Raw genomic sequence first — 16363 nt, 5'->3', positions numbered from 1 at the left:
ACTAAGGTGCACTGAAAAAACTGCCTGCGGTAGTTTAGGTGTGGGCTTTGGGCGTCATCCATTTTTCAGTGCACCTGTAAAAAGGCCTTTTTAAATTTTTGCCGAAAATGGACGTGCAGCAAAATCAAAATTGGTGTGCGTCCATTTTGGGTCTGAGACCTTACTGCCAGCCATTGACTTAGAGGTAAGGTCTCGTGCGTTAACTGGGCAGTAATGACCTACACGCGTCAAATGCCACTTGACGTGCGTAGCTGGCGCGCGTCAGCAAATACAAAATATTTTGCAGCCGTGCGCCAAAAATGAAATTACCGCAAGAGCCACATGGTAGCCAGGCGGTAACTAACTCCGAATTGGCACGCGTAGGCAAAAAGCGGCTTAGTAAAAGGGCCTCAAGGTGAGGGGCACAAGCTGAATGGAAGAAAGCTCAATCCTTCAAAGATTCTCACTCTGTTTTGTGATAAAGTCAAGAGAGCAGTCCCCAAGTGTGACCTACCATACCTCATGCACATTTTACAAGAGAAGGCAGGTAGGGTCTCTTGTGTTTTGGCACAGGCAATGACATCACTGATAAAGAGAGCCTAGAGGGGGGGGGGGGGAAACACAGCTTTGGGGGTAGGGGTGGAGGTAGTTTCTTCCCTGTGGGACTCCAATATACCAAAAAAGTTATTTACTCTGCATAAATACTGTTTACAAGATTAAATAAAAGCAAAACAAAACATTTTGCACAAATCTTTGAAAACTATAAAAATCATAGGACCAAAATCTTTTTAAAAAGCTGCCATAAGCATCTAATTTCTGAAAAAGTGAGGACTGGTACATCACCCAAGTGGCAATGTTGCCAGACCATCTCAGCTGTGGTAAAAAGTGGCATCAGCTTTGGACATAGGCATGTTAAGGCAAGGTTTGAGTTAATCTAACTGCCCGACCGTGATGGCTGTGATTGCAGTGAATGCATGTCAGGATCAGGGAAAAATGAAGCAAAGCAAAAAAAAAAGGCAAGTTCATAAAACACACCACCATATGAAAGTCAGTTTGCAATTCTGAAAATGTATTTTAAAAAATTATTTTACCTTCATTTACATTTATTCCATGATCTTAAAATATAAATATTAGCGGCTTAAAAATGAAGGTGGGGTAAACAAACCAAGTGACCAGATGAAAAGGATTACTGAAGTAATTCTCCAAGAAGGATGACAAATCAGATATGAATATTTTCTAAATGAAGCACACAGAAAATTAAGGCTCAAAGATTTCTTTCCTTTAAGAGAGGAAATGCAGTACTAAGCATGCTGGAACTGCTTGCATAACCAAATTAAGATTTACTACATTTTCATGACCCAGTGCTTCCTGATTTCCATCACTGTGGTTCCACTTTTAAAGGATTAGTTTGGGTATTAGTGCAAAACTCATATACTCTTGTTTAAAATGCATTGGGAAAAGTCAGGATGAGGTGACAAAGGAAGATAGAAAGCAAGCTGCCAAAGACCCAGTAAGCAGTGGGTAAGAAAAGAAACCTGCTGGCATGAGCCCCAGTTTAAAGTCTGAGTAAAGAGGAAAAAAGAGGCCAAAAGTCTCAAGTGAAATAAAAAGCAACAGAATGACAGGAGCAGAAACTCTACAGAGAACAAAGAAGCAAAAAAAAAATCAAAATAGGAGGAATGTAAAAAGGCACAGAGCAGGAGGATGACGACTGCAAATCTGGCTTATGGAACTGTTTTAGGTTTACATCAGGATCTTCAATTCACTGTGGGTAAAAAAAAAGTTGGATAACATCCAAGAACGTCTGAGATACAGCTTGTTTGCTACACATAAAAAAATGCATGCCTGACGCAGCCATGTTTCGGCTTACACCTGCTTCAGAGGCATAGGATATTTCCTTAAGGGTCCTTTTACAAAGCCACGCTAGCATTTTTAGCTCAGGGTAAAAATCAGCTGGCGATAAACACTGAGACAACCATAGGAATATAATGGGTGTCTCAGTGTTTATCGCCAGCTGATTTTTACCATAAGCTACAAATGCTAGTGCAGCTTTGTAAAAGGTCTCCTAAGTAAGGTATCCCAAATCTAGGCATCCAGCAAAGAATTAAAAAAGCCTCAGCTTCCTCAAAACTATATCAAAAAAGCAAAACGTTCTCAGTCAGCTTTCACAGTGTTCATCTTAGGTTAATCTGTCTGGAGCTGAACCTCAATAAATAAATGATTCCCATACTGTTAATCTTTGTGGATGTTATTTAACTTTTTTTTTTTTACCTGTGTACTGTTTGTTGAATCTTTGCCTCTGTTTCTGACTCCTTAAATTGGTTAATCCAAAAAGTACAGAGCACTGGATGTCGCATAACGATTATCTGAACATTTCCTCTACCTTGCTGCATTTTGATTTATTAACATGAGTTCATACCATCACCCTCCCCTCCCCCACACATGCAGACTACTTTTACATTGCCAACTTGTACTATTTGCTCAAGTAATCAGAACAGTAATCCCACCTAAGCACACAGCATGTTAATAAGGGGGAAAATGTATTCTGACTATGCACTTAAACAAAACTTTGCAAAAACCCTTCAGATGTCTACCTTCAGCAGCAGCCAACTGATCAGTGCACTGGGATTTCTTGTAACACAAACAAAATAGGTTTACTCAAGATAAAGGAAAAACACAAAGCTATAGCTTGGCACCATTTCTTATACATTTTAGTAGGCCTCCTGCTGTTAAACCCCTCAAAGCATCAAGGCCAAACCTAGACAAACTGCTGTTATAAGTCCTGGCTCACTTCAAAATACACAGGCACTGGGAACTACTGAGTCCTTTTTTACTGCCTCTATCGAACTGTAACGAAAGCCTCGATGCAACCAGGGTTAGGATGCATCCTTTGCCTCCCAGGAGCTCATGGGGCGCTTCCTCACAGCACTCTGGGACGAGTCCCCATCGGTCTGCTTAATAGTCTCTTCTCCTTCACTGTCCGACACATCTCCCTCATCTGCCTCCTCGTCACTCTCCTCTTTCTGTAACAGCCTGGATGTTTCAGGTTGCAGCTTTCCTTAAACCCAAGACAAATGCAGGCAGTGAAATACAATGAAATTGCTGCCCAGTTTTCACCTCAGTTTATGTAACTGCTATAGAATGCGTTGCTGTCTATTGAAAATTCAGCAACCTTCTGAATACTTATGTCACTCGATATAAAATAAATGTTCCAGATCTTCAGGGTACATATTTTACAAATCCTGAATTGTTTTATCAGTTCCAATAACAGTTAAGTTGTATATGGTATAATCAGGTGTTCTTTGTTAACTAGTGATGTGGTTTTATACTACAGCCACATAAGTGGCAGAAGGTACAGGATGATACTATAGTACTTACCAGCAAAGGGAACTGTAAACATCTCACGGTCACCAGTTATATATGGTAACAGAGACGCATTTAATGATAGGTCTGAGTGTGAATGAATTGCTACAAAAATATAAGATATACTCAGGTCCAGTGCAAAATATTAGAAACCCAATGCAAACTTTAATATTGCCCCCACACACACACACCCAATCCAGCACCTCACCACTCTGTCTCCTCCCATTATGGCCCAGCAGCTTCCTGTCCCCTCCCCCCCCCCCCTTCATGTATCGGCAATCCCTACCACTTCTTTCCCCTCCCTCACCCCAGCAGTATAGCATCTCTCCCATAATTCAGCATTTCTTATCTCCTGTCTGATGGGCCAGCATCTCCCCTTCCTCTTTCCCTGTCCCTTGACACTAATAGTGCCACAACAAGCAGAACAGCAGGAACAAGCAGGCAAACCAGCAGCTAAACATGAAAGTGCGGGAACTCAGTATATATGAATACTGAAGGCTGCTGCATCCCTGCTCACTCAAATGCAGGCTGCATTATGGAGTGGGCAAGAACACAGTAGCCTTCAGTGCATGTATGTGCTGAGGCCCCACCTTTTGTTGTTTAGCTTCTGGCTTGCCTGCTCAATCTTGTTGTTCTGCCAGCCACTGACTGGGAGGGAGAATTTTTTTATTTGCCTGGGCTGCTGCTCTTTTTGCTGCTGTTCCCTTCAGCTCCACAAATTTCAGCCTCTAAGTGACCACCTATTTTGCTTGCTAGAAGCGCTGACCCTGGATATACTTACTTGGGCCAACTGTATCACTTAGTGGCAATACTTCATGTGAATATCCAGGTGATCCATATTCACTTGGGGGAATCAGGCACAGGAAGTGTCAGCCATTGTGTAATAGTGACACTTACTGACCAAACTCATAATGCATGTATACAGGACTCAGGATAGAGCCACAGTCTATGGCTCCTGGCTGGGGACAATGGATGCAACAGCAGGGATATAGGAAAGGATCAATGGTTAACAATGAAAAATAAACCTTTAGACAGTGTCAAAGGCTCATTACTCCATAACCTCAGAAGAGCCTGGTTCCAATTGAGTTGAAAGTGTACAAGGAGCAGAAAGAAACTGCTGAGGGGGAAGGGAGGATCCACTTACTTGGATAAGAGTATGGCTGTGGTCTGTGCCTCTTTGATGGACATATGAAGTCTGCTATGAACACTAGTATCTACAATTTAAAAAAAAAAAGGATTGATCTGTTTGCAAATTTCTAGATCTTCAATCCTGGATAAGTCATGTGGTTGTTGTGTTAGTACATTTGAACGTGTGGACAATAAGATATTGCCTATAAATAAAATTTCTTGATTAACTATCTGGAGTTACATTCACTTCATCAAGTCAAAAGAAAATGATATTCCCTTTTGTTCTGAGGAAGAGAATGTAGCACCCAAAAGTTAATCAAATACATTACATTAGTCTAGTAATTTCACCAAGTCTCTGAGAAATCTGAGGGCATGTATTGGCCGTATAATATCAAATACAAAAAGGGAGACTGAATTCACCGTGTTTCTCAAGTTGCAGTATTTAAACAGTGCTGCTGTACATTTATATATATATATATAGCGAATGCTACATACCTGTAGAAGGTATTCTCCGAGGACAGCAGGCTGATTGTTCTCACTGATGGGTGACGTCCACGGCAGCCCCTCCAATCGGAAACTTCACTAGCAAAGTCCTTTGCTAGCCCTCGCGCGCCCGCGCGCACCGCGCATGCGCGGCCGTCTTCCCGCCCGAAACCGGCTCGAGCCGGCCAGTCCAGTATGTAGCAAGACAATACAGTTCAAGGGAAGACACAACTCCAAAGGGGAGGCGGGCGGGTTGGTGAGAACAATCAGCCTGCTGTCCTCGGAGAATACCTTCTACAGGTATGTAGCATTCGCTTTCTCCGAGGACAAGCAGGCTGCTTGTTCTCACTGATGGGGTATCCCTAGCCCCCAGGCTCACTCAAAACAACAACATTGGTCAATTGGGCCTCGCAACGGCGAGGACATAACTGAGATTGACCTAAAAAATTTACCAACTAACTGAGAGTGTAGCCTGGAACAGAACAAACAGGGCCCTCGGGGGGTGGAGTTGGATCCTAAAGCCCAAACAGGTTCTGAAGAACTGACTGCCCGAACCGACTGTCACGTCGGGTATCCTGCTGCAGACAGTAATGAGATGTGAATGTGTGGACAGATGACCACGTCGCAGCTTTGCAAATTTCCTCCATGGTGGCTGACTTCAAGTGGGCTACCGACGCTGCCATGGCTCTAACATTATGAGCCGTGACATGACCCTCAAGAGCCAGCCCAGCCTGGGCGTAAGTGAAGGAAATGCAATCTGCTAGCCAATTGGATATGGTGCGTTTCCCTACAGCCACTCCCCTCTTGTTGGGATCAAAAGAAACAAACAATTGGGCGGACTGTCTGTGGGGCTGTGTCCGCTCCAGATAGAAGGCCAATGCTCTCTTGCAGTCCAATGTGTGCAGCTGACGTTCAGCAGGGCAGGAATGAGGACGGGGAAAGAAAGTTGGCAAGACAATTGACTGGTTCAGATGGAACTCCGACACAACCTTTGGCAGAAACTTAGGGTGAGTGCGGAGGACTACTCTGTTGTGATGAAATTTGGTGTAAGGGGCCTGGGCTACCAGGGCCTGAAGCTCACTGACTCTACGAGCCGAGGTAACTGCCACCAAGAAAATGACCTTCCAGGTCAAGTACTTCGGATGGCAGGAATTCAGTGGCTCGAAAGGAGGTTTCATCAGCTGGGTGAGAACGACATTGAGATCCCATGACACTGTAGGAGGCTTGACAGGGGGCTTTGACAAAAGCAAACCTCTCATGAAGCGAACAACTAAAGGCTGTCCTGAGATCGGCTTACCTTCCACTTGGTAATGGTATGCACTGATTGCACTAAGGTGAACCCTTACGGAGTTGGTCTTCAGACCAGACTCAGACAAGTGGAGAAGGTATTCAAGCAGGGTCTGTGTAGGGCAAGAGCGAGGATCTAGGGCCTTGCTGTCACACCAGACGGCAAACCTCCTCCAATGAAAGAAGTAACTTCTCTTAGTGGAGTCTTTCCTGGAAGCAAGCAAGATGCGGGAGACACCCTCTGGCAGACCCAAAGAGGCAAAGTCTACGCCCTCAACATCCAGGCCGTGAGAGCCAGGGACTGGAGGTTGGGATGCAGAAGAGCCCCTTCGTCCTGCGTGATGAGGGTCGGAAAACACTCCAATCTCCACGGTTCTTCGGAGGATAACTCCAGAAGAAGAGGGAACCAGATCTGACGCGGCCAAAAGGGAGCAATCAGAATCATGGTGCCTCGGTCTTGCTTGAGTTTCAACAAAGTCTTCCCCACCAGAGGAATGGGAGGATAAGCATACAGCAGACCTTCCCCCCAGTCCAGGAGGAAGGCATCCGACGCCAGTCTGCCGTGGGCCTGAAGCCTGGAACAGAACTGAGGGACCTTGTGGTTCACCTGAGATGCGAAGAGATCCACCAGGGGGGTGCCCCACGCCTGGAAGATCTGTCGCACCACACGGGAATTGAGCGACCACTCGTGAGGTTGCATAATCCTGCTCAACCTGTCGGCCAGACTGTTGTTTACGCCTGCCAGATATGTGGCTTGGAGCACCATGCCTTGACGGCGAGCCCAAAGCCACATGCTGACGGCTTCCTGACACAGGGGGCGAGATCCGGTGCCCCCCTGCTTGTTGACATAGTACATGGCAACCTGATTGTCTGTCTGAATTTGGATAATTTGGTGGGACAGCCGATCTCTGAAAGCCTTCAGAGCGTTCCAGATCGCTCGCAACTCCAGAAGATTGATCTGTAGATCGCTTTCTTGGAGGGACCACCTTCCTTGGGTGTGAAGCCCATCGACATGAGCTCCCCATCCCAGGAGAGACGCATCCGTGGTCAGCACTTTTTGAGGCTGAGGAATTTGGAAGGGACGTCCCAGAGTCAAATTGGAGCAAATCGTCCACCAATACAGGGATTCGAGAAATCTCGTGGACAGGTGGATCACGTCTTCTAGACCCCCGGCGGCCTGATACCACTGGGAGGCTAGGGTCCATTGAGCAGATCTCATGTGAAGGCGGGCCATGGGAGTCACATGAACTGTGGAAGCCATGTGGCCCAGCAATCTCAACATCTGCCGAGCTGTGATCTGCTGGGACGCTCGCACCCGCGAGACGAGGGACAACAAGTTGTTGGCCCTCGCCTCTGGGAGATAGGCGCGAGCCGTCCGAGAATCCAGCAGGGCTCCGATGAATTCGAGTTTCTGCACTGGGAGAAGATGGGACTTTGGGTAATTTATCACAAACCCCAGTAGCTCCAGGAGGCGAATAGTCATCTGCATGGACTGCAGGGCTCCTGCCTCGGATGTGTTCTTCACCAGCCAATCGTCGAGATATGGGAACACGTGCACCCCCAGCCTGCGAAGCGCCGCTGCTACCACAGCTAGGCACTTTGTGAACACCCTGGGCGCAGAGGCGAGCCCAAAGGGTAGCACACAGTACTGGAAGTGGCGTGCGCCCAGCTGAAATCGCAGATACTGTCTGTGAGCTGGCAGTATCGGGATGTGTGTGTAGGCATCCTTCAAGTCCAGAGAGCATAGCCAATCGTTTTGCTGAATCATGGGGAGAAGGGTGCCCAGGGAAAGCATCCTGAACTTTTCTTTTACGAGATATTTGTTCAGGGCCCTTAGGTCTAGGATGGGACGCATCCCCCCTGTTTTCTTTTCCACAAGGAAGTACCTGGAATAGAATCCCAGCCCTTCTTGCCCGGATGGCACGGGCTCGACCGCATTGGCGCTGAGAAGGGCGGAGAGTTCCTCTGCAAGTACCTGCTTGTGCTGGAAGCTGTAGGACTGAGCTCCCGGTGGACAATTTGGAGGTTGAGAGGCCAAATTGAGGGTGTATCCTTGCCGGACTATTTGGAGAACCCACTGATCGGAGGTTATAAGAGGCCACCTTTGGTGAAAAGCTTTCAACCTCCCTCCGACAGGCAGGTCGCCCGGCACTGACACTTGGATGTCGGCTATGCTCTGCTGGAGCCAGTCAAAAGCTCGCCCCTTGCTTTTGCTGGGGAGCCGCGGGGCCTTGCTGATTCGCACGCTGCTGACGAGAGCGAGCGCGCGGGGGCTTAGCCTGGGCCGCAGGCTGTCGGGAAGGAGGATTGTACCTACGCTTGCCAGAAGTATAGGGAACAGTCTTCCTTCCCCCGAAAAATCGTCTACCTGTAGAGGTAGAAGCTGAAGGCTGCCGGCGGGCGAACTTGTCGAATGCGGTGTCCCGCTGGTGGAGAGACTCTACCACCTGCTCGACTTTTTCGCCAAAAATGTTATCCGCCCGGCAAGGCAAGTCCGTAATCCGCTGCTGGACTCTATTCTCCAGGTCGGCGGCACGCAGCCATGAGAGCCTGCGCATCACCACACCTTGAGCAGCGGCCCTGGACGCAACATCAAAAGTGTCATAAACTCCTCTGGCCAGGAATTTTCTGCACGCCTTCAGCTGCCTGACCACCTCCTGAAAAGGCTTGGCTTGCTCAGGGGGAAGAGCATCAACCAAGCCCGCCAACTGCCGCACATTATTCCGCATGTGTATGCTCGTGTAGAGCTGGTAAGACTGGATCTTGGACACGAGCATAGAGGAATGGTAGGCCTTCCTCCCAAAGGAGTCTAAGGTTCTAGCGTCCTTGCCCGGGGGCGCCGAAGCATGTTCCCTAGAACTCTTAGCCTTCTTTAGGGCCAAATCCACAACTCCAGAGTCATGAGGCAACTGAGTGCGCATCAGCTCTGGGTCCCCATGGATCCGGTACTGGGACTCGATCTTCTTGGGAATGTGGGGATTAGTTAATGGTTTGGTCCAGTTCGCAAGCAATGTCTTCTTCAGGACATGGTGCAAGGGAACAGTGGACGCTTCCTTAGGTGGAGAAGGATAGTCCAGGAGCTCAAACATTTCAGCCCTGGGCTCGTCCTCCACAACCACCGGGAAGGGGATGGCCGTAGACATCTCCCGGACAAAGGAGGCAAAAGACAGACTCTCGGGAGGAGAAAGCTGTCTCTCAGGAGAGGGAGTGGGATCAGACGGAAGACCCCCAGACTCCTCGTCAGAGAAATATCTGGGATCTTCCTCTTCCTCCCACGAGGCCTCACCCTCGGTGTCAGACACAAGTTCACGGACCTGTGTCTGCAACCTCGCCCTGCTCGACTCCGTGGAACCCTGTCCACGATGGGGGCGTCGAGAGGTAGACTCCCTCGCCCGCATCGGCGAAGCTCCCTCCGCCGACGTAGTCGGGGAGCCTTCCTGGGAGGTGGCCGCGGTCGGTACCGCACGCGGTACCGACGTCGGGGACCTCAACCTGGGCGATGGGCCAGCCGGCGCCACGCTCGACGGTACCGGTGGCGCAAGCACCGCCGGTACCGGAGGGGTAGGGCGCAACAGCTCTCCCAGAATCTCTGGGAGAACGGCCCGGAGGCTCTCGTTTAGAGCGGCTGTAGAGAAAGGCTGAGAGGTCGATGCAGGCGTCGACGTCAGTACCTGTTCCGGGCGTGGAGGCTGTTCCGGGCTGTCCAGAGCGGAGCGCATCGACACCTCCTGAACAGAGGGTGAGCGGTCCTCTCGGTGCCGATGCCTGCTGGGTGCCGAATCCCTCGGCGACCCAGAGCTCTCGGTGCCGACACGGGGAGGAGACCGGTGTCGATGCTTCTTCGATTTCTTCCGAAGCATGTCACCGGAGCTCCCCGGCACCGACGAGGAGGACGTCGAATCCACCCGTCGCTTCCTCGGGGCCGAGACTGAAGAAGGTCGATCTCGGGGGGGCTGTACCGCAGGAGCCCTCAGGGTAGGCGGAGACCCACCCGAGGGCTCACCGCCACCAGCAGGGGAATGGACAGCCCTCACCTGCACTCCACCCGATGCACCACCGTCCGACGACATCAGCAGACGAGGTCCTGGTACCACCGACGTCGATGCAGCTATCCGATGTCTCGGCGCCGATGCAGAGGCCCGATGCCTCGATGCACTCGATGCAGGGGCGGCCGAGAAAGATGGTCTGGACGCTGACGACGTCGATGCACTCGAAGATCCCGGTGCCGATGCCGACGAAGAGCCCGAGAACAACACGTTCCACTGGGCTAGTCTCGCTACCTGAGTCCGCCTTTGAAGCAGGGAACACAGACTGCAGTTCTGAGGGCGGTGCTCGGCCCCCAGACACTGAAGACACGACGAGTGTCGATCAGTGAGCGAGATAACCCGGGCGCACTGGGTGCACTTCTTGAAGCCGCTGGAAGGCTTCGATGTCATGGGCGGAAAAATCACGCCGGCGAAATCAAAAGCCGAAATGGCGAAATTCGAAGCACCAAATTTAGAGGGAGAAAAAATCTCGACCGAGGCCGAAAAAAGGCCTACCCCGACGACGAAAGAAAACTTACCGGGGCAAAAAAGCTGGAAGTACGGGGAGGATTTACACGAAACCCGGCGGGGGGTTTGCGGAGCACTTCCCGACTAGGACAAAGCTTTCCCGAAGGAAAAAAAACACGTTCAAACAAATTGGACGCGCGAGGTCGACTTTCCGGGGCTCGACACGGCGAAAACACGACCGTACCGAGTGCGGACAAAAGAAGACTGGCCGGCTCGAGCCGGTTTCGGGCGGGAAGACGGCCGCGCATGCGCGGTGCGCGCGGGCGCGCGAGGGCTAGCAAAGGACTTTGCTAGTGAAGTTTCCGATTGGAGGGGCTGCCGTGGACGTCACCCATCAGTGAGAACAAGCAGCCTGCTTGTCCTCGGAGAAATATATATATATATATATATATATATATATATATATATATATATATATATATAAATGTGCCAACACACAAAGGGGAGCTTCAAAAAAGTAACTGTGACATAAGAAATCCTTTTTGAAACTCCTTTTAGCATGTGGTAACTCATATCCATCAAAAATTATGATCTGACATGTGAAATACCACAGGGCTCTGCCCTTTCTCCAGTGATCTTCAACACTTTTATTGCATCATTATTAACAGTGATTCAAGAATTCGGGATGAGAATATATTGACATGCAGATGACATCTTAATTGTGGCTAAGGCTGATCTAATAAACCTATCGAGGCTTCAAGCTTGTTTATCTGCTACATCATGACTAACAGAACATCAGTCTTAAATATCGATAAAACAAGGACATGTTAGATTACAGGCCAAAATCCCTAACCAAAGTTGATTCTGAATTTACTAGGTAAAGATATTCTGTCAATTACTAAATTTAAATATTTCAGAGTTATGGTAGACTTTCAACTAACATTTAATGATCATGGATCAGAAATTATGAAAAAAAGGCTTCTACACATTAAGATTACTTTTAATAAAGTTATTTTGATGAAAAATACATTACATACCTTATTACACGCTTTACTAGTGTCTAGAATAGACTATGCTAATGTAGTGTTAGCAGTAACTTCTAGTTTCAACTTAACAAGGCTACAAACATTACAAAATGCAGCGATATGGCTTTTAGGAAGTGGCAGATCTTGTGATCATGTCCCTCCCTTTTATTTGAAGTATCACTGGCTGCCCGTATCATATAGAATCAATTTTAAATTGATGGCCTTGGCTTGTAGAGCTTATTATGGACAACTAGTAACGAAGGCCCGTTTCAAAACGCAATGAAACGGGCGCTAGCAAGGCTCCCCTCCGTCCCTTTGTGTCTCCGGCCCCCCTGCAGCCTCCGTGCGAATGTGCTGTGACCCTGGCCCTTTTGGCACGCCCCCCAGCGTCCGTGACCGTTCCCCCCGATGTGTGTGTTGCCAGTGCACCCCCTTCCACCCCCACCGATGTCTTCGCTGCCGGCGCTCCCGCCTCTCCAAAGGCCCCCCCCCCACCCCACTGACATGCCGAAAAAGAAGATTTCTGCGTCATGTGAATGCCCCTGCAGTAGGAACCGATAGAGTAACGTGTGCTCCGCCCTCGACGTCATCGCATTTTGACGCGAGGGTGGAGCAGAGCTACAGTGCAGTACAACGTTGGAGCTGAGAATATGCTCCGCCCTCAACGTCATAACGTTTGACGCGAGGGCGGGGCCCACAGACTGTGATTTTGTGTGGCTTCAGAGCTTCGAACTTACGAACCTGGCTTCAGTGACGTCAGTGCAAATAGAACGTTGAGGGTGAGTTTTATATATATAGATATCCTGGATATTTACATTCTCTGATACTCCCATATACACCAATCAGAAATCTACGCTCCTTACAAGATAATAGAATGGTAATACAGAGTTTGAAGAGAGCTAGATGGGTGTAAGACCTGCATGGTGTAATAATCTTCAACCTTCTCCAAGGGCAGAAGCAAACTTTAGTAGATTTAAGTTCATGTTGAAAATTTATTTTTTTAAAACAAGCCTTTGATACTGACTTAGAACAGAAGGATAAGATATATTAACAGGATTCACTGGCTTTCCTCAGAACACATGTTCAGTAAGGATTGACAAATGTATGCATGGTTTCTTGAATGAAAGTTTTTAGGTGTTCCTTTCACAATAATGGACTTCCTATTTATGATTTTATTTATATGAAATGACTTTCTTGATGATAACCTGTAAACTGCTTTGTTCAAAGTTAAGTAGTATAAAAAAATTGTATTAAACAAACACCAAATTAAATTATACTTTAGCTATGCTTCACCAGCACATTAAAAAAAATCCTCCAAAATACAGCACCACGGAGAAGACAAATATACAGGGAGGGCCGCAGAAACCAACTATGCTTAGCCTTAACCCTTCATTCCCTAGACTACCATTCTAGTGTCCAAAACTCCTCATTACCAAATTTCAATAAACACAAAAAGAAAATTAAAAATGAATGGAGTGTATGTATGACTGTGTCTTGTTGTTTGTATTCACGGTGACGCCAGGGGCGTATCTGCGTGGGGCCACAGGGGCCTGGGCCCCCGCAGATTTTGCCCTGGACCCCCCTACCGCCGTCAACCCTCCCCACTGCCGTTGTTTACCTTTGCTGGCGGGGGACCCCAACCCCCCGCCAGCCGAGGTCCGCTTGCCGCCTTTAAAGATATTTCTTCAGCTGGCGGGGGACCCCAACCCCCGCCAGCCGACCCGACGTCTTTAAAGTTCTTCTTCGGCCTCCGTGGCCGTGCTGTAGTTGACTGTTCAATCCAGTTCGGAGTCTGACGTCCCAGCACGTTGTACGTGCAGGACAACGTGCTGGGACGTCAGACTCCGACTACAGCACGGCCACGGAGGCCGAAGAAGAACTTTAAAGATGTCGGGTCGGCTGGCGGGGGTTGGGGTCCCCCGCCAGCTGAAGAAATATCTTAAAAGGCGGCAAGCGGACCTCGGCTGGCGGGGGTCCCCCGCCAGCAAAGGTAAACAACGGCAGCGGGGGAGGGTTGACGGCGGGGGGAAGGGTGGAGAGTCGTTGGTGGGGAGGTTCTGGCAATGGCGGCAGTGGCGGCGGGGGGGGGGGGCTAAAATGTGCCCCCTCTCTCTGGCTCTAGCCCCCCCTACCGCCAGAGTCCAGATACGCCCCTGGGTGACGCACTTACAAAATGTGCTGCGTTTCCCAGTGGAGGTAGTGAAGATGAAGAGGATGGGATAGTAGATAATACGGATGGGCAGACTGGATAGCCATATAGTCTTTAATGACCTATTTTATGTTTCTACGTGGAGCCCGCCCATACCCAGGGTCTTCGGTTTCTATGGAAACCAAATCTGTGACTGAAATTGACTACTCAGATTTAGCAGAAACCAAAACTGTAAACGAAATTGCCACTCTACTCCCAAGAGAGCCACCCTCCAAAGCCCACACCCCACCCCCTGTGATCACTCTCCGCCCCCACCCCCCCCAAATCCCACCCAACCACCTGTAGGTCCTCCCCGAGCTTACCCTAGGAAGCCCTGGTAGTCTAGTGACCTATTTGGGGACAGGAATGAACCCCAATTATTCCTGCCCTGTGCCGCCACTCCCGATGCAGTGGCTGCCAAGACTGCCACTTCTGCTTGCCCTGGGATTGGTAGTATGAAATCTTGCTGCTATTTGGGATTCTGCCACGTACTTGTGACCTGGATCAGCAACTGTTGGAAACAGGATACTGGGCTAGATGGACCATCTGTCTGACCCAGTACAGCTATTCTTATACTCTTATTATGGAGGTCCCAGTGGCAAAAGTCAGGAACAGCGCCATGGGACAGGAACGAATGGGGTTCATTCCTGCCCCCAAACCACCAAGGTTTCCTAACGTAGGCCTACGGGTGTTTGGGTGGGATGGGGGGAAATGGAGGGGGAGTTATGGGTTTCAGTCGAAAACGCAAAGGTATATTTGGCCGAAACCCGAACCCGGATTTTGATTCAGTTTCACACCCAAATCCGAAACCAAAATTCAGTTGACTTCTATTTGTCTGTTAGAATATGTTTGTGTTATGACTTGTGTACACCACCAGCTGCTTGTTTGTTGCACGTGTGGGTCCAGCAATATGCACGGCTCTGACAAGGCACAAAGTCCAAACAAACAGAACCGCCACACTGTGCGGTCAAGGCTCTTTTATATAGAGAAAATTATTTTTACTCACCAGTCCTAATGCTAAGCCTGAACAAAGAGTTGCAAGGGCAAAAATAACATAAGATCCCCAGACTGGTATACCAATATCTTCTGTAAAATAATTGTGGCATTCCTAAAATAAAGAAAAATAAAACACGGGATTTAGCTAATCAAATAAATATTTAAATTCTGATTATTGGGATAATGGCAACGACAAAAGAATTTATATTACCTACCCTAATCCACATGGACAGCTGAAATAAAGCAGACATACTGCTCATCCTGAAAGACATGAAAAACGATTCAGAATTAGTGAAGAATGATTCTCATATAAATCTCGTCCCGTGAAGATCACCCAGTTTAAGATTGTGGCAATGGATGGGCAAATTAAAACTACACACTCATAATACTAGATTTTAAAGCTTGAGCAGAGGCTGCATAGTAGGCCAAAAAGCAGCAATCTTTGTTTTAAGGGGGCTGGGCAGTTAAGGAATACATTTTAATTTAACATTTTCTTATATCCCACCTATCTACAAATCTAGGCAACTTACAAAAATACATACATAATAAAATCAATACATTCATAATAAAAATCAGAAAACAAATTACAATGATTAAAATTGTACAATGATTAAAATTGTAAAATTAAACTACTACTTAACATTTCTAAAGCGCTACTAGGGTTACGCAGCGCTGTGCAATTTAACATAGGACACTCCCTGCTCAAAGAGCTTACAATCTAAAGGACGAATGTACAGTCAATCAAATTGGGGCAGTCTAGATTTCCTGAATAGGTATAAAGGTTAGATGCCGAAAGCAACATTGAAGCGGTGGGCTTTGAGCAAGGATTTGAAGATGGGTAGGGAGGGGGCTTGGCGTAAGGGCTCAGGAAGTTTATTCCAAGCTTAGGGTGAGGCGAGGCAGAAATGGCGGAGCCTGGAGTTGGCGATGGTGGAGAAGGGTACTGAGAGGAGGGATTTGTCCTGTGAGCGGAGGTTTCGGGTGGGAACGTAAGGGGAGATGAGGGTAGAGAGGTAATAAGGGGCTGCAGACTGAGTGCATTTGTAGGTAAGAAGGAGAAGCTTGAACTGTATGCGGTATCTGATTGGAAGCCAGTGAAGTGACCTGAGGAGAGGGGTGATATGAGTATATCGGTTCAGGTGGAATATAAGACGTGCAGCAGAGTTCTGAACGGATTGAAGGGGGGATAGATGGTTAAGTGGGAGGCCTGTGAGGAGTAGGTTGCAGTAGTCAAGGCGAGAGGTAATGAGAGAGTGGATGAGAGTTCGGGTGGTGTGCTCAGAGAGGAAAGGGCGAATTTTGCTGATGTTAAAGAGAAAGAAGCGACAGGTCTTGGCTATCTGCTGGATATGCGCAGAGGAGACAAAGAGACTGAAAATATGCCTGTTGGAATAAATGGGCTTTCAGCTGTTTTCAAAAAG

The 16363-nt window shown here is 48.2% G+C and overlaps 1 protein-coding gene across 1 annotated transcript in view; it reads right to left on the bottom strand.

Annotated features, from left to right (window-relative positions):
* Nucleotides 1-2235: 2235 nt before the first annotated feature.
* Nucleotides 2236-16363, bottom strand: part of TMX1 (thioredoxin related transmembrane protein 1) — a 37568-nt gene continuing 23440 nt past the window's right edge. Inside the window, 4 exon segments of the mRNA XM_030214751.1 lie at nucleotides 2236-3037; nucleotides 4487-4556; nucleotides 14953-15054; nucleotides 15158-15203. Coding sequence (XP_030070611.1) covers nucleotides 2856-3037; nucleotides 4487-4556; nucleotides 14953-15054; nucleotides 15158-15203 — 400 coding nt within the window. The 3' untranslated portion in view covers nucleotides 2236-2855.

The sequence above is a fragment of the Microcaecilia unicolor genome, chromosome 9 (assembly GCF_901765095.1).
Source record: "Microcaecilia unicolor chromosome 9, aMicUni1.1, whole genome shotgun sequence".
Taxonomy (NCBI): Eukaryota; Metazoa; Chordata; class Amphibia; order Gymnophiona; family Siphonopidae; genus Microcaecilia; species Microcaecilia unicolor.
The sequence above is the reverse complement of the archived record's forward strand: the minus strand, read 5'-3'. Positions and strand labels throughout refer to the sequence as shown.